This window comes from Electrona antarctica, assembly GCF_951216825.1.
Source record: "Electrona antarctica genome assembly, chromosome: 10".
Taxonomy (NCBI): Eukaryota; Metazoa; Chordata; class Actinopteri; order Myctophiformes; family Myctophidae; genus Electrona; species Electrona antarctica.
The window spans coordinates 12,776,569-12,798,915 of NC_136791.1; the positions used below are offsets into that span (position 1 = coordinate 12,776,569).

General features: G+C 42.6%; 2 protein-coding genes across 3 annotated transcripts in view; one reads left to right on the top strand and one right to left on the bottom strand.

Annotated features, from left to right (window-relative positions):
- fam83b (family with sequence similarity 83 member B) overlaps window positions 1–22,347 on the top strand; it is a 360,421-nt gene that overhangs the window by 218,723 nt on the left and 119,351 nt on the right. The window lies entirely within an intron of this gene.
- Window positions 13,536–22,347, bottom strand: part of col21a1 (collagen, type XXI, alpha 1) — a 50,394-nt gene continuing 41,582 nt past the window's right edge. Inside the window, exons 23-29 of one of the 2 annotated variants that reach the window (XM_079512060.1) lie at window positions 20,241–20,285; window positions 19,181–19,213; window positions 18,944–19,090; window positions 18,363–18,417; window positions 16,265–16,456; window positions 14,460–14,537; window positions 13,536–14,190 (exon numbers count right to left, since the gene is read on the bottom strand). In XM_079512060.1, coding sequence (XP_079368186.1) covers window positions 14,003–14,190; window positions 14,460–14,537; window positions 16,265–16,456; window positions 18,363–18,417; window positions 18,944–19,090; window positions 19,181–19,213; window positions 20,241–20,285 — 738 coding nt within the window. In that variant the 3' untranslated portion in view covers window positions 13,536–14,002. Of the gene's footprint in view, window positions 14,191–14,459; window positions 14,538–16,264; window positions 16,457–18,362; window positions 18,418–18,943; window positions 19,091–19,180; window positions 19,214–20,240; window positions 20,286–22,347 lie in introns of those variants that run through there. The other variant, XR_013790939.1, reaches the window with a different exon arrangement.

Sequence of the window (22,347 nt, forward strand, 5' to 3'; positions counted from 1 at the left end):
TTTTCGTCTTTTTTTCAAATCCTCGTTTTTCATCATTTATGACCATGGGGCTATAGCCCATGGTCTCGAACGGCATACTATAGCATGCCGCTTTCCATCATTTTTGAGGATTTGAAAAAAAGACGAAAATCACTCCGAGACCATGGGCTTTCAACACAGGTTGAAATCTAAAACGCATACTTAATTCTGGGTGCCTGCCATGTAATGGCAGAAACACCGGTTGAAATCTAAAACGCATACTTAATCGTAATAATAATAATAATAACTAGAAACAAATTTCAGGAAATTTGACTGGGTGCCTACAGCTCGCCAAGTCTGTGCAGCATTTGAGCCACGGACCACCATTTGATGACATTTAGCCTCTCAGACCCTGTAAGGGTCCATTTGGTTGACTTTCAATGGGGTATTTTGTCTAAGTTTATTGCACATTACGTTGCCACCAACATTCTAATGCTAACATGCTAACATGCTAATACTAACATGCTAATGCTAACATGCTAATGCTAACATGCTAACATGCTAAAATGCTAATGCTAACATGCTAATGCTAATATGCTAATGCTAACATGCTAATGCTAACATGCTAACATGCTAATGCTAACATGCTAATGCTAACATGCTAATGCTAACATGCTAACATGATAATGCTAACATGCTAATGCTAACATGCTAACATGCTAATGCTAACATGCTAATGCTAACATGCTAATGCTAACATGCTAATATGCTAATGCTAACATGCTAATGCTAACATGCTAACATGCTAATGCTAACATGCTAATGCAAACATGCTAATGCTAACATGCTAACATGATAATGCTAACATGCTAATGCTAACATGCTAACATGCTAATGCTAACATGCTAATGCTAACATGCTAATGCTAACATGCTAATATGCTAATGCTAACATGCTAATGCAAACATGCTAACATGCTAATGCTAACATGCTAACATGCTAACATGCTAATGCTAACATGCTAACATGCTAATGCTAACATGCTAACATGCTAATGCTAACATGCTAATGCTAACATGCTAAGGGGTCCATTTGGTTTCGCTCAGGGGGGCGGCCCGGTTCTGGCGAGCCGCCCCGCATCCGAAACGGTTGAGAAATGACAGAGTTACGTGTTTCCCCGAATTTCTCTATTGACTTTCAATGTGTGTGTGCGTGCACATGTGTGCATGTGCGTGCATGTGCATGTGTGCGCGCGTGTGTGAGAGTTGGTCAGGTGACCTTGAATCATTAACAAAGTATCATTTTCACCTGGGCTAGTCTATGCAATGCAAACAGTATTGAAAGGTAAAGCACACTGACTCTCTATGAGAGATCGTATGTCCGAACAAATTGCTCTATCGCAAAAAGTAAAAGTCGAATGCGATTTTTGTTTTCCCCGTGAGTGACCCGAGGCATTGAGGTACGCCGTGTGCGATCGTGGTATTGGTACGATAAAAAACGTGGTTATAAGAGCGAGTTAAGAACTGTGCTTGTGATGAAAAAATTGCTGACTCATTCAGGTATTTAACATGGAGTTTATGACACATTATGATGGTACACCTGTCGCTTTCAGGGCTGTAGTTCACGTACTGTATGTATCTGGGCTATGGTTGTGACATTGGGTGAAAGAGGACGAGTGTGGCTACAAAATTGCCGAAACCCATGCGTGTAAAGTGAATATTTTGGCCGTGAGGACGATTTGTTCGGAGAATTCCGGTATAGTCTTCACATTGGCTTCTCACTCTGATCCGCTCTCTCTCTGGGCGTGCGACACTCTGAGTCGAGAATATTGCTCAGACCACACACACTTTGAACTGCGATAGCGGGCAAACCGTGCAACGTATTCGAATTCCGTCTGAACCACCACAAAGTCGATGGCCTCGTGTGCTGTTTGACGTTTAAATCGTGTTTCTACGTACCAGTATGCCAGAGCAATGTGGCTCCAAAGTAACGTGTCGTTTTCTGTTTTCACCCGCGTCTCCCCATCGACTTTGAATGGGGCATTTTTCGCGTCGTTTATTGCGAATTACGTGGGCACGGTAACACGAATCGGAAAGAAAAGCACAAGCACACCATTCCCGGCCGAGCCGCACGTTTTGATGTATATATTGCGGGGCTTTGGCAAACCGTGCGGCCGGCCGTAGACGTCGAAGTTTCGCGTATTGATAATTATAATTACGATTAAGTATGCGTTTTAGATTTCAACCTGTGTTTCTGCCATTGCATGGCAGGCACCCAGAATAATCAATACGCGAAACTTTGACGTCTATGGCCGGCCGTACGGTTTGCCAAAGCCCCGCAATATATACATCAAAACGTGCAGCTCGGCCGGGAATGGTGTGCTTGTGCTTTTCTTTCCGATTCGTGTTACCGTGCCGACGTAATTCGCAAATAAACGACGCAAAAAATGCCCCATTCAAAGTCGATGGGGAAACGCGTGGAAAAACAGAAAACGACACGTTACTTTGGAGCCACATTGCTCTGGCATACTGTTACGTAGAAACACGATTTAAACGTCAAACAGCACACGAGGCCATCGACCACGTGGTGGTTCAGACGGAATTCGAATACGTTGCACGGTTTGCCCGCTATCGCAGTTCAAAGTGTGTGTGGTCTGAGCAATATTCTCGACTCAGAGTGTCGCACGCCCAGAGAGAGAGCGGATCAGAGTGAGAAGCCAATGTGAAGACTATACCGAAATTCTCCGAACAAATCGTCCTCACGGCCAAAATATTCACTTTACACGCATGGGTTTCGATAATTTTGTAGCCACACTCGTCCTCTTTCACCCAATGTCACAACCATAGCCCAGATACATACAGTACGTGAACTACAGCCCTGAAAGCGACAGGTGTACCATCATAATGTGTCATAAACTCCATGTTAAATACCTGAATGAGTCAGCAATTTTTTCATCACAAGCACAATTCTTAACTCGCTCTTATAACCACGTTTTTTATCGTACCAATACCACGATCGCACACGGCGTACCTCAATGCCTCGGGTCACTCACGGCGAAAACAAAAATCGCATTCGACTTTTACTTTTTGCGATAGAGCAATTTGTTCGGACATACGTTCTGTCATTGACAGTCAGTGGGCTTTTAACTTTCAATACTGTTTGCGTTTGCATAGACTAGCCCAGGTGAAAATGATACTTTGTTAATGATTCAAGGTCACCTGACCAACTCTCACACACGCGCGCACACACGCACATGCACGCACATGCAGTCATGCACACATGTGCACGCACACACACACATTGAAAGTCAATAGAGAAATTCGGGGAAACACGTAACTCTGTCATTTCTCAACCGTTTCGGACGCGGGGCGGCTCGCCAGAACCGGGCCGCCCCCCTGAGCGAAACCAAATGGACCCCTTAGCATGTTAGCATTAGCATGTTAGCATTAGCATGTTAGCATGTTAGCATTAGCATGTTAGCATTAGCATGTTAGCATGTTAGCATTAGCATGTTAGCATGCTAGCATTCGCATGTTAGCATTAGCATGTTAACATTAGCATGTTAGCATTAGCATGTTAGCATGCTAGCATTAGCATGTTAGCATGCTAGCATTAGCATGTTAGCATGCTAGCATTAGCATGTTAGCATGTTAGCATGTTAGCATTAGCATGTTAGCATGTTAGCATTAGCATGTTAACATGTTAGCATCAGCATGTTAGCATGCTAGCATTAGCATGTTAGCATGTTAGCATTAGCATGTTAGCATGCTAACATTAACATGTTAGCATGCTAGCATTAGCATGTTAGCATTAGCATGTTAGCATGCTAGCATTAGCATGTTAGCATGTTAGCATTAGCATGTTAGCATGAGCATGTTAGCATGCTAGCATGCTAGCATGAGCATGTTAGCATGCTAGCATGCTAGCATTCACATGTTAGCATTAGCATGTTAGCATTAGCATTAGCACGAAAATGACCCTGAGACGATGGGCTATAGCCCATGGTCTCGGAGTGATTTTCGTCTTTTTTTCAAATCCTCAAAAATGATGAAAAATGGCATGCTATAGTATGCCGTCTGAGGCCATGGGCTGAACTTGAACCCACGACCTGTGGCTCACATAGACAGCAGCTTATCACAGAGTGCCACCATGCTCTCTGAGAATCTCCTCAGCTTTCCATCTATTTCCAGTTCTCTTCTGGATGTTATTCTCCAAAACATGCTGCAGAGTGAAAGTAGGAGGAACTCACCTGGATTTGAACGCTCAACCTCTGGCTCACATGGACGTCATCTTAACAAGGGTGCCACTGAGCTCTCAGTGATTTTTAGGTTGTAAGTTGTTCTTCTATAGACGATGGGCTATAGCCCATATCGGACAGCATACTATAGCATGCCGTTTTGCATCATTTTTGAGGATTTGAAAAAAAGACGAAAATTACTCCGAGACGATGGGCTATAGAGCACCGAAGTCCTGACGTCACTGCCGAGCGCCATGGTTCATGTATGTTTTTATAAGCATTGTACTCTCCATAGGGGGATTTTAGATCGCCTCATATAAGAACTGTGTTTGAAAAATAAACCGATCACCCGGGCCTTTTCACTCATATGGATATGAAGCATCGACTGAAGGTGGAAATGTACAAATATACCCAAAGAGTAACAAAATAAGCGTTAGAAACGAGCCAAACAACCCAGAGACTACATTTCCGGGTAGGCTGCTTCTGCCCGCAGCCCGTCGCACAACAGAAACTGAATGTTAATTACGTTTATTTTTATTTTTATTTTATTGATATATAATGTATCGTGGTTAGTACGAGTCGAGTCACCACCAGCTGAGCTTACGTCAACGAGGAATCTCAGGAACGCAATATGTTGACAGCTGGGCGTGACGTATATGCTCAGCGACATTGCATTCATATGTAGTTTCAAGGCTTTTGCGGTCACATTAATTCCATTTTCTCTAGAAACTGGCTGTATCAAATATGAATGGACATCATTAACGACGCACAGCCACTCCCCTGACAGAAACGCCGAGGTGGTCGGTTTATTTTTCAAACACAGTTCTTATATGAAGCGACCTAAAATCGCCGTTTGGGGATCTCAATGCAAAAAACAAATACATGAACCTGGAGATTGACACCCTCTACTGAAAGTGACGTCAGACTTCGGAGCTCTATAGCCCATGGTCTCGAACGGCATACTATAGCATGCCGTTTTGCATCATTTTTGAGGTTTTGGAAAAAAGACGAAAATCACTCCGAGACCATGGGCTATAGCCCATCGCCTTGGAGTCATTTTCGTCTTTTTTTCAAATCCTCGTTTTTCATCATTTATGACCATGGGGCTATAGCCCATGGTCTCGAGCGGCATACTATAGCATGCCGTTTTCCATAATTTTTGAGGATTTGAAAAAAAGACGAAAATCACTCCGAGACCATGGGCTTTCAACACAGGTTGAAATCTAAAACGCATACTTAATTCTGGGTGCCTGCCATGCAATGGCAGAAACACCGGTTGAAATCTAAAACGCATACTTAATCGTAATAATAATAATAATAATAATCAATACGCGAAACTTTGACGTCTATGGCCGGCCGCACGGTTTGCCAAAGCCCCGCAATATATACATCAAAACGTGCGGCTCGGCCGGGAATGGTGTGCTTGTGCTTTTCTTTCCGATTCGTGTTACCGTGCCGACGTAATTCGCAATAAACGACGCAAAAAATGCCCCATTCAAAGTCGATGGGGAAACGCGTGGAAAAACAGAAAACGCCACGTTACTTTGGAGCCACATTGCTCTGGCATACTGTTACGTAGAAACACGATTTAAACGTCAAACAGCACACGAGGCCATCGACTTTGTGGTGGTTCAGACGGAATTCGAATACGTTGCACGGTTTGCCCGCTATCGCAGTTCAAAGTGTGTGTGGTCTGAGCAATAATCTCGACTCAGAGTGTCGCACGCCCAGAGAGAGAGCGGATCAGAGTGAGAAGCCAATGTGAAGACTATACCGAAATTCTCCGAACAAATCGTCCTCACGGCCAAAATATTCACTTTACACGCATGGGTTTCGATAATTTTGTAGCCACACTCGTCCTCTTTCACCCAATGTCACAACCATAGCCCAGATACATACAGTACGTGAACTACAGCCCTGAAAGCGACAGGTGTACCATCATAATGTGTCATAAACTCCATGTTAAATACCTGAATGAGTCAGCAATTTTTTCATCACAAGCACAATTCTTAACTCGCTCTTATAACCACGTTTTTTATCGTACCAATACCACGATCGCACACGGCGTACCTCAATGCCTCGGGTCACTCACGGCGAAAACAAAAATCGCATTCGACTTTTACTTTTTGCGATAGAGCAATTTGTTCGGACATACGTTCTGTCATTGACAGTCAGTGGGCTTTTAACTTTCAATACTGTTTGCGTTTGCATAGACTAGCCCAGGTGAAAATGATACTTTGTTAATGATTCAAGGTCACCTGACCAACTCTCACACACGCGCGCACACACGCACATGCACGCACATGCACACATGTGCACGCACACACACACATTGAAAGTCAATAGAGAAATTCGGGGAAACACGTAACTCTGTCATTTCTCAACCGTTTCGGACGCGGGGCGGCTCGCCAGAACCGGGCCGCCCCCCTGAGCGAAACCAAATGGACCCCTTAGCATGTTAGCATTAGCATGTTAGCATTAGCATGTTAGCATGTTAGCATTAGCATGTTAGCATGTTAGCATTAGCATGTTAGCATGTTAGCATTAGCATGTTAGCATTAGCATGTTAGCATGTTAGCATGTTAGCATTAGCATGTTAGCATTAGCATATTAGCATGTTAGCATTAGCATGTTAGCATTAGCATGTTAGCATGTTAACATTAGCATGTTAGCATGTTAGCATTAGCATGTTAGCATTAGCATGTTAGCATGTTAGCATTAGCATGTTAGCATTAGCATATTAGCATGTCAGCATTAGCATGTTAGCATTACATTACAGTCATTTAGCAGACGCTTTTATCCAAAGCGACTTACAATAAGTGTATTCAACATAGGTAGGGAACAAAAACTACTAATCACCAGAAGTCTTTAGTGCATTTTCTGCAAAAACAAGCAACCAAGAGTATACCTAGCGCTAAGGTAAAAGTGCAATATATCAGCTACCTATTTCCTTAAACAGATGAGACAAAATAGCTAAATCAAATGAGCATGAGCTAAAACAATTAAGTCTATCGACTAAACAAGATCCAATAAACAATACAACAATAGAAAACAAGCGTTCGTACAACTAGTTAACAACAAGTAGGTCAGGCAGAGAGGAAGGGTAGTGTTTCCTGAAGAGGTGGGTTTTCAACCTGCGGCGAAATATGGGCAGTGACTCTGCTGTCCTAACATCAGTGGGAAGTTCATTCCACCACTGTGGGGCCAGAACAGAAAAGAGTCGTGACCGTGTGGATCGGCCAGAAGGACCCTTGCATGTTAGCATGTTAGCATTAGCATGTTAGCATTAGCATGTTAGCATGTTAACATTAGCATGTTAGCATTAGCATGTTAGCATTAGCATGTTAGCATTAGCATGTTAGCCAGAAGGACCCTAGCATGTTAGCATGTTAGCATTAGCATGTTAGCATTAGCATGTTAGCATTAGCATGTTAGCATGTTAACATTAGCATGTTAGCATTAGCATGTTAGCATTAGCATGTTAGCATTAGCATGTTAGCATGTTAGCATTAGCATGTTAGCATTAGCATATTAGCATGTTAGCATTAGCATATTAGCATTAGCATGTTAGCATTAGCATGTTAGCATGTTAGCATGTTAGCATGTTAGCATTAGCATGTTAGCAAGAGCATGTTAGCAAGAGCATGTTAGCATGTTAGCATTAGAATGTTGGTGGCAACGTAATGTGCAATAAACTTAGACAAAATACCCCATTGAAAGTCAACCAAATGGACCCTTACAGGGTCTGAGAGGCTAAATGTCATCAAATGGTGGTCCGTGGCTCAAATGCTGCACAGACTTGGCGAGCTGCAGGCACCCAGTCAAATTTCCTGAAATTTGTTTCCAGTAATAATAATTATCAATACGCGAAACTTCGACGTCTATGGCCGGCCGCACGGTTTGCCAAAGCCCCACAATATATACATCAAAACGTGCGGCTCGTCCGGGAATGGTGTGCTTTTGCTTTTCTTTCCGATTCGCGTTACCGTGCCCACGTAATTCGCAATAAACGACGCGAAGAATGCCCCATTCAAAGTCGATGGAGAAACGCGTGGAAAAACAGAAAACGACACGTTACTTTGGAGCCACATTGCTCTGGCATACTGGTACGTAGAAACACGATTTAAACGTCAAACAGCACACGAGGCCATCGACTTTGTGGTGGTTCAGACGGAATTCGAATACGTTGCACGGTTTGCCCGCTATCGCAGTTCAAAGTGTGTGTGGTCTGAGCAATAATCTCGACTCAGAGTGTCGCACGCCCAGAGAGAGAGCGGATCAGAGTGAGAAGCCAATGTGAAGACTATACCGAAATTCTCCGAACAAATCGTCCTCACGGCCAAAATATTCACTTTACACGCATGGGTTTCGGTAATTTTGTAGCCACACTCGTCCTCTTTCACCCAATGTCACAACCATAGCCCAGATACATACAGTACGTGAACTACAGCCCTGAAAGCGACAGGTGTACCATCATAATGTGTCAAAAACTCCATGTTAACTGCCTGAATGACTCAGCAATTTTTTCATCACAAACACAATTCTTAACTCCCTCTCATAACCACGTTTTTTATCGTACCAATACCACGATCGCACACGGCGTACCTCAATGTCTCGGGTCACTCACGGCGAAAACAAAAATCGCATTCGACTTTTACTTACGATAGAGCAATTTGTTCGGACATACGCTCTGTCATTGACAGTCAGTGGGCTTTTAACTTTCAATACTGTTTGCGTTTGCATAGACTAGCCCAGGTGAAAATGATACTTTGTTAATGATTCAAGGTCACCTGACCAACTCTCACACACGCGCGCACACACGCACGTGCACACATGTGCACGCACACACACACATTGAAAGTCAATAGAGAAATTCGGGGAAACACGTAACTCTGTCATTTCTCAACCGTTTCGGACGCGGGGCGGCTCGCCAGAACCGGGCCGCCCCCCTGAGCGAAACCAAATGGACCCCTTAGCATGTTAGCATTAGCATGTTAGCATTAGCATGTTAGCATGTTAGCATTAGCATGTTAGCATGTTAGCATTAGCATGTTAGCATGTTAGCATTAGCATGTTAGCATGTTAGCATTAGCATGTTAGCATGTTAGCATTAGCATGTTAGCATTAGCATGTTAGCATTAGCATGTTAGCATGTTAGCATTAGCATGTTAGCATGTTAGCATTAGCATGTTAGCATGTTAGCATTAGCATGTTAGCATGTTAGCATTAGCATGTTAGCATTAGCATGTTAGCATGTTAGCATTATCATGTTAGCATTAGCATATTCGCATGTTAGCATTAGCATGTTAACATTAGCATGTTAGCATTAGCATGTTAGCATGCTAGCATTAGCATGTTAACATTAGCATGTTAGCATGCTAGCATTAGCATGTTAGCATGTTAGCATGTTAGCATTAGCATGTTAGCATGTTAGCATTAGCATGTTAGCATGTTAGCATGTTAGCATTAGCATGTTAGCATGCTAGCATTAGCATGTTAGCATGTTAGCATTAGCATGTTAGCATGCTAGCATTAGCATGTTAGCATGTTAGCATGCTAGCATTAGCATGTTAGCATGCTAGCATTAGCATGTTAGCATGTTAGCATGTTAGCATTAGCATGTTAGCATGCTAGCATTAGCATGTTAGCATGCTAGCATTAGCATGTTAGCATGTTAGCATTAGAATGTTAGCATGAGCATGTTAGCATGCTAGCATGAGCATGTTAGCATGCTAGCATGCTAGCATTCACATGTTAGCATTAGCATGTTAGCATTAGCATTAGCACGAAAATGACCCTGAGACGATGGGCTATAGCCCATGGTCTCGGAGTGATTTTCGTCTTTTTTTCAAATCCTCAAAAATGATGAAAAATGGCATGCTATAGTATGCCGTCTGAGGCCATGGGCTGAACTTGAACCCACGACCTGTGGCTCACATAGACAGCAGCTTATCACAGAGTGCCACAATGCTCTCTGAGAATCTCCTCAGCTTTCCATCTATTTCCAGTTCTCTTCTGGATGTTATTCTCCAAAACATGCTGCAGAGTGAAAGTAGGAGGAACTCACCTGGATTTGAACGCTCAACCTCTGGCTCACATGGACGTCATCTTAACAAGGGTGCCACTGAGCTCTCAGTGATTTTTAGGTTGTAAGTTGTTCTTCAATAGAGCGTCGCAGTCCCGCCTCCTACCCTGGACCAGGAAATGAAACCCAATGCATTATTCTCATAGACATTTATTAAAGTATTTATTTAAAGACGGTTACGCCGCGGACAAAGCCAACTCGAGTCGTGACAACTCATGACAACACAAACAATATTTTGGACCAAACAAATAATTACAAAGAAGAACAACAACAAAAAAAGTGTTGTAACCTGCCGTTTTTTTCTTCTTTCTAATTATTTGTTTGGTCCAAAATATTGTTTGTGTTGTCATGAGTTGTCACGACTCGAGTTGGCTTTGTCCGCGGCGTAACCGTCTTTAAATAAATACTTTAATAAATGTCTATGAGAATAATGCATTGGGTTTCATTTCCTGGTCCAGGGTAGGAGGCGGGACTGCGACGCTCTATAGACGATGGGCTATAGCCCATGGTCTCGAACGGCATACTATAGCATGCCGTTTTGCATCATTTTTGAGGATTTGAAAAAAAGACGAAAATCACTCCGAGACGATGGGCTATAGCCCATGGTCTCGAACGGCATACTATAGCATGCCGTTTTGCATCATTTTTGAGGTTTTGAAAAAAAGACGAAAATCACTCCGAGACCATGGGCTATAGCCCATCGTCTCGGAGTCATTTTCGTCTTTTTTTCAAATCCTCGTTTTTCATCATTTATGACCATGGGGTATAGCCCATATCGGACAGCATACTATAGCATGCCGTTTTCCGTAATTTTTGAGGATTTGAAAAAAAGACGAAAATCACTCCGAGACCATGGGCTATAGCCCATCGTCTCGGAGTGATTTTCGTCTTTTTTTCAAATCCTCGTTTTTCATCATTTTTGACCATGGGCTATAGCCCATCTCAGACGGCATAAATGGTAAATGGTGCATTTATATAGCGCCTTTATCCAAGGCGCTTTACATAGATTGTGCATTACATTCACCCATTCACACACACATTCATACACCGATTGCTGCGGAATCCTTGCAAGGTACCAACCAGCACGTCGGAAGCAATTTGGGGTTCAGTGTCTTGCCCAAGGACACTTCGACATGTAGACAGGAGGAGCCGGGATTTGAACCGCCGACCCATGGATCATTGGACGACCTGCTCTACCTCTTGAGCCACAGTCGCATACTATAGCATGCCGTTTTTCATCATTTTTGAGGATTTGAAAAAAAGACGAAAGTCACTCAAGACAATGGACTATAGCCCATTGTCTCAGAGTGATTTTCGTCCTTTTTTCAAATCCTCGCTTTTCATCATTTTTGACCGTGGGCTATAGCCCATATCGGACGGCATACTATAGCACGCCGTTTATCTACATTTTTGAGGATTTGAAAAATAGACGAAAATCACTCCGAGACCATGGACTATAGCCCATGGTCTCGGAGTGATCGACTTTTTTTCAAATCCTTGTTTTTCATAATTTTTTCAAAAATGTTTTTTTGTGGCTTTCGCCTTTATTTTATATTTTTTATGGAGGGACAGACAGTAGGCTGACAGGAAATGGGGAGAGAGATGGGGGGAAGACATGCAGTAAAGGCCATCGGGATCGGGAGTCGAGCCCGCGGCACACTGCCAGACTGGATTACCAGCCAAAGTGCTTGGACCACTGAGCCATGGCCCAGGCCGTTTTTCATAATTTTTGACCATGGGCTTAGCCCGTCTCAGACCGCATACTATAGCACGCCGTTTTTCATCATTTTTGAGGATTTGAAAAAAAGACGAAAATCACTCGAGACAATGGACTATAGCCCATGGTCTCGGAGTGATTTTCGTCTTTTTTTCAAATCCTCGTTTTTCATCATTTTTGACCGTTGGCTATAGCCCATCTCAGACGGAATACTATAGCACGCCGATTTTCATCATTTTTGAGGATTTGAAAAAAAAGACGAAAGTCTTAGGCAAAAGTTATTATTATTATTACAACTGACTCTTTTTGCTCATTTCAGCACATTGTGTTCCATTTTCTGTCATTTTCTGCTTTTAAGTGGATTAATATACCAAAGAACGCTTAATTCAACAGTACTAATAGACATTTGCAGAGGATCGACTGAATAATGGTGTAGTCTAATGATCAGACTCTCAGCAAAGATATTTCATGTTCAAATCCCAGTCAATTTACAGTTAATTGCTTTTCAACTTTACCTAATGAACTGCTAAAGTACAAAATAATGCTTCAATAAAGTAGTAGTGACTGAGAGATGGTCTACTGGTCTCACGAGCAGGCTCACAATCCAGATATTCTGTGTTCAAGTCCAACATTCTGCAGTACTTTTACTATATATATATATTTCTAGTAAAGTGCATGAGCCGAGTATACATTAAACATTGCACAAAGATGTTAATATTCTCTCTGCACAATTAGCAGATGGCCACACGTTCATGTCAGCTCACTTTAATTCACTTTCAACTGTCTGAAATCACAAAAACAGTCCAACTAACAAAGGAAAATTCTCTTTTTTGTACTCTCGCCCTTTCTTCAATATTTTTACATTATTTTATGTGTACATATGTAGATGAATTGTTAATTTGTATTGACCCCCCCATCACCATGAAAGCTGATGGTCATCTTGATGTGATGTCAAGACATAAAACGGTTAGATTTGAAAGCACAAGAGATAAAAGAAACTATGGAAATGCCAGAAATAATTAAAAAAGGGTTTTAATTAAGAGTAACAATTTCCATACAAAAGTCACCCTAGCACAAAGTAATAAAATCAGACCAACTGCTTACAAAGGTTGTCATAACTCAAATACAGTTGTTCAATTTTATAAATAACACAATATCTAATACAGTAATCAAGAAATAAGTCTTCAGCACATAGGCCTATATCTCATATTGTTTGTGAACTAAAATGCCATATTTATTCTTAAATATGGCATATGCATGTTTTCACTTCCTAATTATACTGTAATATTACACAATTTGAAAATGAATAGGTATTATGAATAGGTTAGTACATACAGTATAGCCCCTATTTTCACTATTCATATTTATTGGGTGATGATATTATATGCCATTAGTTAGCTCTTTTAAGATTTTTTTTTGTTTTTGTTTTTCATTTGGTTCGGTATTAAATGCCATGTTTTAGAAACACGGGTAGATCCATATCACAGGAAATCAAACTCACAGTTTTGCCCTGAAACATGCAAATTTCTGACATTACACACGGGGGAAATCCTTTATTGATCATGGAATTAATAAACTGGTGAGGGTGTTTTAACAGTGTTGAGTGACTAGTTAAAAGGCAACATGCGAAGAAACAACAGCAGGGGGCAATGTCAGAAAATGTACAAGCAGCATTGAGCTACTGCCAAGCCACAGAATAGGCCTACCTACTGCAGGTTTGAAAACCAACCCAATCAATGCTCTGCAAAATGACCCAAACCTCAGATCATTTAAAGGACATCTACATTATTACAATACAAATTTACAACTGAGGCAATGTGGAAAAAGGATCTACTTCTAATCAATGAGTTAATGTGACACATGTGAAAAAGAGGTACTTTTTTCTGTTTCCATGGCAGAGGGAAACACTGCAAAGATAAAATCATCCTGAGATTGGAAAATGTTGCTTCTCGTTCCAAGCCGAACTTTAGACTGGTTCGCCGGCTGGTATTGACACTGCATCGATTCAATAATTTGGCCCTTTGCTGAAGGGATCCCGCCTCATTGTGCTACCATAGCACATGGATGGATGACACACACCTGGCTGACCAGGTGCCCCAGGAATACCTCTTTTACCCTCAGATCCATTTATACCAGGGGCCCCGGATTTACCTGGAGGCCCTGGCTTACTGTACCCCTGGGGACCCATTGGCCCTGGGAAGATAAGCAATACAATGTCACAATCATGTAAAAAAACAATTGTTCTGCATACTTGGTTTGCTACTACCTAATATCTGCATTTTAACTATTTTCGTCCTGGCATATAGGCAAATTATTTTCAAAAGAATATATATTTTGACATACTGTACATATATATTTGGGGGTATTTGACATGAAAAAGTGTGAGAACCACTGGCTTAGCAAATCACTTTTCATTTTCTGAGTGTGAAGTGATTCAACCTATTTGTCGTCATATTAATTACCTGCGGGTCCCGGGAGTCCTGGATCTCCAACCTGTGTCCTTCCAGGGTTACCTTTCTCACCCATGAAACCTGCATCACCTACAGACACAAGGAAGGGTGCGTGTCCATGCAAGAAAATGTTTATAACACACATGCATATGGTCTCCCACGTGCGCTCTCTCTCTCTCACACACACACACACACACACACACACACACACACACACACACACACACACACACACACACACACACACACACACACACACACACACACACACACACACACACACACACACACACACACCAAAAACAGACAATCTACAGTACACAATGTGATGTGTTTTGAGTTTGTAGATCTGCTATATTGGGTGTGTGGCACAACTAAGTACCATATACAGTAAGTACCATATAAATCATGCACAACTAACCCCAACCCCTAACTGTAGGGTTTGAGGATATTCCGCGGTCACAAGTGCGGAAGTGCTGACTAGATGTAACGTCTTGTCTAGAGGCTGCCGAATAGATGGGATTCCGGGTTTAGAGATGGAAGCTTTAACTTAGGTTTAAAGTTAGATTTATCTTCTTGAAGTAACTCTACAGAAATCTTAAATCCGTCAGAGAATATTTTCTGGCACGAGGCCTTATAAAAGGAGGGAGTGACGTAACGACTAGGTAGTCGTGACGTCAACCCTGACAGTACCCCCCCTCGAGGAACGCGTCCACGCGGGTTTGGGGGGATGGCTGAGGATGGCTGAGGTAGCCTGGGATGGCTGAGGTAGCCTGGGATGGCTGAGGTAGCCTGGGATGGCTGAGGTAGCCTGGGATGGCTGAGGTAGCCTGGGATTGGGAGGGGGGAATGGCTGAAGTAGCCGGGGATGGGGGTATAATCTCCTTGGGGGTATAATCTCCTTGGGGGTATAATCCAAGGGGCCAGTGAGGCTATTCAACGTTGAAGCTCTCCTCCCTAGTGGTAGGAGGAGGGACTACAGGCGGACCCGTGGATTCATGACCGGGAAACCCCGTGCAGCTGGGCTTTAACGTTGAGCGCTCGGTTGCACTTCCGCATTTGACCACCAAAATTTGGTGGTCAAATGCGGAAGTAGACGTTCTGAGACGGTACTTCCGGCAGTCTTCCGGGTGCTTCAAAACGCCACTGAGCAACTTCCACTGACATGAATAGCTGGGGGGGGCGGAGCTTCGCGCCAGTTCAGTCTCTATCCTTTTATATACTCTATGGTATAATCTCCATCTTGGGGATATTTTAGGATATTTTAGTCTCCATCTTGGGGTTCAACTTTGACCGTGCAACCTGGGCAGGGGAATTCAACGTTGCCCCCAGCCGGAGGCGGGTTGTCGCCGGTAGGGGGAGATTCATTGGGTGAAACGGAGCATGAAGACATGCTCAACCGCTGCGACCAAAATCTTGGACGGATTTAACTGTAGGGTTTGAGGATATTCCGCGGTCACAAGTGCGGAAGTGCTGACTAGATGTAACGTCTTGTCTAGAGGCTGCCGAATAGATGGGATTCCGGGTTTAGAGATGGAAGCTTTAACTTAGGTTTAAAGTTAGATTTATCTTCTTGAAGTAACTCTACAGAAATCTTAAATCCGTCAGAGAATATTTTCTGGCACGAGGCCTTATAAAAGGAGGGAGTGACGTAACGACTAGGTAGTCGTGACGTCAACCCTGACACTAACACACACACACACACACACACACACACACACACACACACACACACACACACACACACACACACACACACACACACACACACACAGAGCAAATCAAATTGATCCACAGTGACAGGACCTTGATTTTACCTTTCATTCCATGAACGCCAGGTCGCCCTGGTCGACCCGGGTGGCCTGGCTGTCCAGTGGAGCCCGGTAGGCCAGGGAACCCCCTGGACCCCTGGCCCCCCGTCGGCCCCGGTGAGCCGGGAGTGCCTGGCCTGGTGTGACATGTGTCACAAGCACCCTGCTGGTTGCCAAGCTGCAGCGAGGGCATCTCAGCTGGGATGACACAAAACACGACATTCGTGATATCGTCACTGCAGGTGGAAACCTTGTATGTACAATTATTGTATTTTCTTCTTTTAAAAAAAAAATACTGCGTTGTGATGCCATATTGCGGAAATGCTTTGGCCATGTCTCGCGACCCCCGCCCCACACCCCTCCCCACCACCAATACAAATTGACCGCTACAATAACCTTAATAATAGAGAAAATACATCATAAATAAATACTGAAACCAGATAATCATTGAGGAACGTTTATGCATGCACTATATGTACTATGTAAACTCAAAATGTCCATTTTCCAGCCATTTAGTTGCAAAAAAATAAAAAAATAAAAAAATAAAATAATAATAATTAGGGTACACTCCAAAATAATTGTGCGACCCCCAGGTTGAGAACCCCTGCAATAGAACTACTAATATAGTTATTATTTAGTCATAAGCTCTTGTAGGACCACTTCATGTTCAACCCATCTACCTCTGCCCATATAATTAGCCCTTCGCTAAACCCCACCCCAAAAAGCGATTGTCCAAAGCCAATCCAAATAGTTTAGCAACCGTTGCTATGCAGGTCAATGAAATGATCGATTATTTATATGGCGAAATCCTGTCATTTAACATGCATCTCAATGGGTGAGAAGGACAGCTTGCCCTGTCTCCTCGCTGCTAACATGCCTATTGGACAAGGACGGGTTGGGGAGGGACTTAGCGAAGGGCTAATTGGTTCTTGCTAATGCCCATTATATTATGGTACTGTTTTTTGTCTATACTCGGTCTGTGGACAGTTCAGAAACCCGCTTACCAGTGACATCAATGGGGAATCCAAGCAAATACAAATGGCAGGCTTTCAATTCCTGGAATGTTGGCATACTATAGAAGCAAAAATAAATAATAGGCCAATGTGAAAAGGGTACCATTTGTTCTTACGCCTTTGATGGCAATTGGATGATTTGAGGCATTTTGTTCCAAAAATGTGTGTTTTGCAAAAATCCACCTGTGAAATGTGAAAAGGGTGCCATTTGCGCTTACGCCTTTGATGGCAATTGGATGATTTGAGGCATTTTGTTCCAAAAATGTGTTTTGAAAAAATCCATCTGTTGGTGGCGCTATAACAGGCCAATGTGAAAAGGGTGGGATATATTCCTCAGCTAGTTGGAAAGTCTGTGAGAGATTTCACGTAAATTGCACGTTGCGGTCATGATTTGAGGCTTTTTGTTCAAAGCAAATCCTGCAAAATTTTAACGCATATGTCAGCCAATTAGCATGGAATATGAAATATCGGACAGATCCTGTGTAACGATTTGCGGGATTTTTTGTACAAAATCTAGAGGAGTAATATCAAAAAATGTGTTTTCCTAAGGTCGGCCTCCTGGTGGCGCTATAACAGGCTGGTAACAGACAGACGCACGCACGCACACACGCACACACACACAAACGGAGTGCAAAACATACTCTCTCCCCATGCCTTCGGCCTGGTGGAGTTAAATGGAGATCTGCCTAACAATGATGTCACTGGTAGATGGGTTTCTGAACTATCCACAGCCCTCCTATGAGACACAGAGTGAATATACAAAAATGGTACCATATTATAATTTATGAGCATTGGTGAGGACCAATTATATGAAGATCAGTTGAAAATGTGTGAAGTGCTCCTTTAATACTTTGGTTAACTATTTATAAAAACCCACAGACAGGCTTAACCACTTTCAACCTGTCCTCCTTACTTTGGGCATGCCATTATAGGCGAATATTGGAAAAATAATTTATCTACAGTTCATCCCGATGTACTATTTTCACTATTTTTGCACAAAACATTAAATGTGAAGATAAAAGTTTTAGGCTGGCAACAACCATAAAACATGTTCACTGACACAGATCTCATGATCTGACCACAACACTCACCTCGAAGCACGTCTCTGCAAATCTCACGGATGTACGTCTCAGACATATGCCTTTCCTTTAAAAAATAAAATGCAACATAGTTTTTTTTAACCAATTATGGATTCTTTTTAAATTGTCAATGGTTCAATTTAAATAGATTGTAGCATATAGAGGCAATGCGCCTGACATCATCATCATAAACTCATCAACATTACAGCTGTACGGAAAGCTTGAATTATCCTCTTTCTATCTTATCTGCAGTTTTTGTTTCGTAAAAATCCACCATAGACTTGTTATGAGCTACTTTTTCTGATTCTGATTTTTCTGAGTGTCAGAGTTCGGAAGCGCTCGTTTTCAATAACAACGTCCTGCAGCCTCCTGCAGTATCTGCAATTTAGAAATAGGTGGTATGCGGGACCGTTGAGTGATTTCCAACTAGTGCTTCTAAACTACAACACTCCACGCTGCTCATTGTTTTGCCACTCATGATGGGGCGGGGGGGGGGGGGGGGGGGGGGGTGCATGTCCTGGTGGAAAAGTGATACATGTGCATAGTGCATACTCAGGATGAGAGAAATGTGTCACAATGGATGCTGCACATACAGATCTTCCTTCAGGGCCTGGTGGACCAGGAGAGCCAAGGTCTCCATGTTCTCCTCTGGGACCAGGTGGACCGGTCATCCCTGGCTGTCCAGGTCTCCCATCGTGACCTCCTGGACCTCTCTGCCCTTGCTCTCCTGTTAGCCCTTTCTGGCACAATTACAAGCATCCTGTTAGTGCTTACAAACAGAGCAATATGATTAAAGAAAGGCAGTTGGACATTCATTGACGTTTACTTACCTCTCCTTTTGGGCCCATTGCACCGTGAGAACCCTGTTAAAACGAAATGAAGAAATTAGAAACAGACAGATCAAATTCTTACTGACTCTGCTAAACACTCAAACCAAAGGATTTTCATTCTCTCCAATTAGAATGTTTATACACTTGAATTCAGATCCAGCCGCTCAAATAACAAATACACAAATAATTGGAGACCTGAGAGAAGACCATTACAGACAGTAGTCTGACACCAGGGCTCCACCGGGGGCGTCAGCGTCGCGTCTCCGTCACTGCCAGGGAATGTTCCCTTTTTAATCAATGAAGGGTGGCTCCACTGCCCGCGTTGCGTTGCGTTGACGGAGACGCGACGCGTGCATAAAAATTGAACCGGTGCGTTTTTTGACGCACGCGACGGAGACGCAGTGCGTCCGGTGGAGCCCTGGCGTTACATGTCAGGCTGCATTAGTCAGGCTATGTGGTACTGTATGCTCCTGGACCGCTAGGCCAGTCGGTGTACCAAAGATTGTCAACATTTTTAAAGAAATTACCATTTTTCAGAAATGTTCAAAACTGTTCAAATAATTTTCCAAAAGAATTTCAGAAATTTTGAAAAAATTAAAACGTGTAATAAATAGTGAAAATAGCAGATCTACAAGCTCACAACAGCTTCAAGATTGGCTATTGTCATTTTTTTTGAAAATGGGCTTTAGTGGTTAATTCATAATGCATTTTTGTAAATTTGAGTGCCGGGGAGATACCAAATCTATCTTTTGGGTCTCTAGCTGAAACGTTTTGTGAAACTCTGCATCCAAATGAATAATTGATTTGTTCAAAGTATTGAGGCAGCCAATCTATGGCACCATGGTCCTTCAGTGAAAGAGCTACAGTATGTATTTGGTATGTATGTGTCATCCCTATAAACCTGGCAAGATTCTTTTTTAATGTATGTATAATTTAAAAGGAGTATGTAAATAAAAGAAGCCTAAGCATTAAACCTTGAGGACGTACAGTATTATTGCTAATGAAGACTAAATAGTTGGAGATATTAAAAACAAAGCTATTGTTTTCTAAACAAACTCACCTGAGCTCCTGGGTGGCCATGCTGTCCCACCTCACCTTTCTTTCCCTATCATGGAAAATGCAATTTTTTAGTTAGAGACAGATTCTGCCATCAATTACACAGAGGTGGCATTGAATATACGTCAGTTGCAAACATGTTCAAAAGTAGAAAAAATAGCTGATCTACAATCTCTTAGCTATTTGTGCTACTTTTGTACAACATTGTCATACGATTAAGTAGGCTATAAAATAGGGCATTGGTTCTTGGAAAAGAAACAAGAACATTTTGAAATATGGAGATAGGTTTCTGGCTAACAGTGACAATAGGCCTGTATATGATAAATGTTCAAAGACTGTTAAAATCTGCTATTTGAAAGATTCTTTTTTCCCCATGGCAGGCATCAAATGAATTGTTCTGTTGTTCTGTTGGCTTAATGTTGAACAATGATATTTGAAGAAGGCAATAAGTCTAGCTTGTAATAAATAAAACCCAGTCTTCTTTCAATTCCGCATTAAAAGAGACAATACTCTATCTCTGATTTGATAGTAAAAACAAAAAAGTTCACAAAAAGTTCAGAAACTTAACTTTGGTCGATAATTTATCCCCTTTAATAATACTAATTGGCATTGTATTTTATATAATTTTCATTGTTGATTAGTCACCTTTACAACGAGGTACAGCTTGTAAGGACCAGGCATTCGTGGAATGAGCAACAAAGCTAAATGTGTTGTTCATGCCAAAGTCCCCTGCAATATTGTTCTGTTGGTATTCACCCTTGTTTTGAGTTTCTTAGTAGATTGGATGATTCACTTTCCCACGTAATAAGGGAAAACAACACACATTTTTACACTGTATTAATGTTACACTCGGTATAGGGAACTCAGTAGCGAAGATCCATGCACAGCCACAACAGCTTGGCACCTCCTCCTCCTCATGCTGGTCACCAACCGAGCCACATTTTGTTGTGGGATGGCATCCCATTCCTCAACCAAGATTTGTTGCAAGTCAGCCAACGTAGTTATGTTGGTCACTCTAGCACGTACAGCACACCCAAGCTGATCCCACAAGTTTTCAATTGGGTTGAGGTCTGGACTCATGACAGGCCATTCCATCCTCTCCACTCTGGAGGTACTCTGTGATGATTCTGATTCTGTGGGGGACTGGGGTGAACATTGTCATCCTGAAGGATGGCGTTAGGTCCCAGATTCTGAAGATATGGGATCGCCACTGACTCCAGAATCTCATCCCGATATCCCACAGCAAAAGTTGGTGACCAGCATGAGGAGGAGGTGCCTTGCTGTTGTGGCTGTGTATGGATCTTAGACACGCTATACTTGAGTGTAAAATTAATAAAGTGTAAGAATATGTGTTGTTTTTTCCTTATTACTGTGAGAGAGTGCAATCATCCAATCCACTAACTCAAAACATGGGTGAATACCAACAGAACAATATTGCAGGGGATTCTGGCAATTGCCTTGGTGGGCGCTACCCACACGTTTAGCTGTGTTGCTCATTCCACAAATGCCTGGTCCTAACAAGCAATACCTCATTGTAAAGGTGACTAATCAACGATAAAAATGATATAAAATACCAGTAAGACGCACTGAGGGTGAGAAGCGACCTCACGTGCACGCCTGGGTGACGGCAGACTGCTGTGCGAGTGCTGGTGCTTTGGCATGGGGGGGTCAGATTAACATAAGGAATTAATTTTGTACTGGCCATATATGGAGCGTGTCTTGAGTGTACAGTGTTTGATGAGGTCAGATCAACATATGGAATGTCAGAACAGGAAGGACGGGTGGGGACGGATCAACATATGGAATGTAAGAACAGGTCAGCTCCATATATGGAGATCTAAGGGTTTGAGGTCTGATGTAGAGTTACTGGCCAGCTCCATATATGCAGATCTAGGTGATGATCCAGTCTTCTCCATGTATGGTTATCCAGGGTTAGATGAGGTCAGTGTCATGATCTTCATATATGGAGATGGCCATATATGGTGGCGTGACGTGTCACGAGGTGTGACCATATATGGAGGTGTGACAATATATGGAGGCGTGATGTCACGAGGCATGACCATATATGGAGGTGTGATGTCACGAGGCGTGGCCATATGGAGACGTGGGGT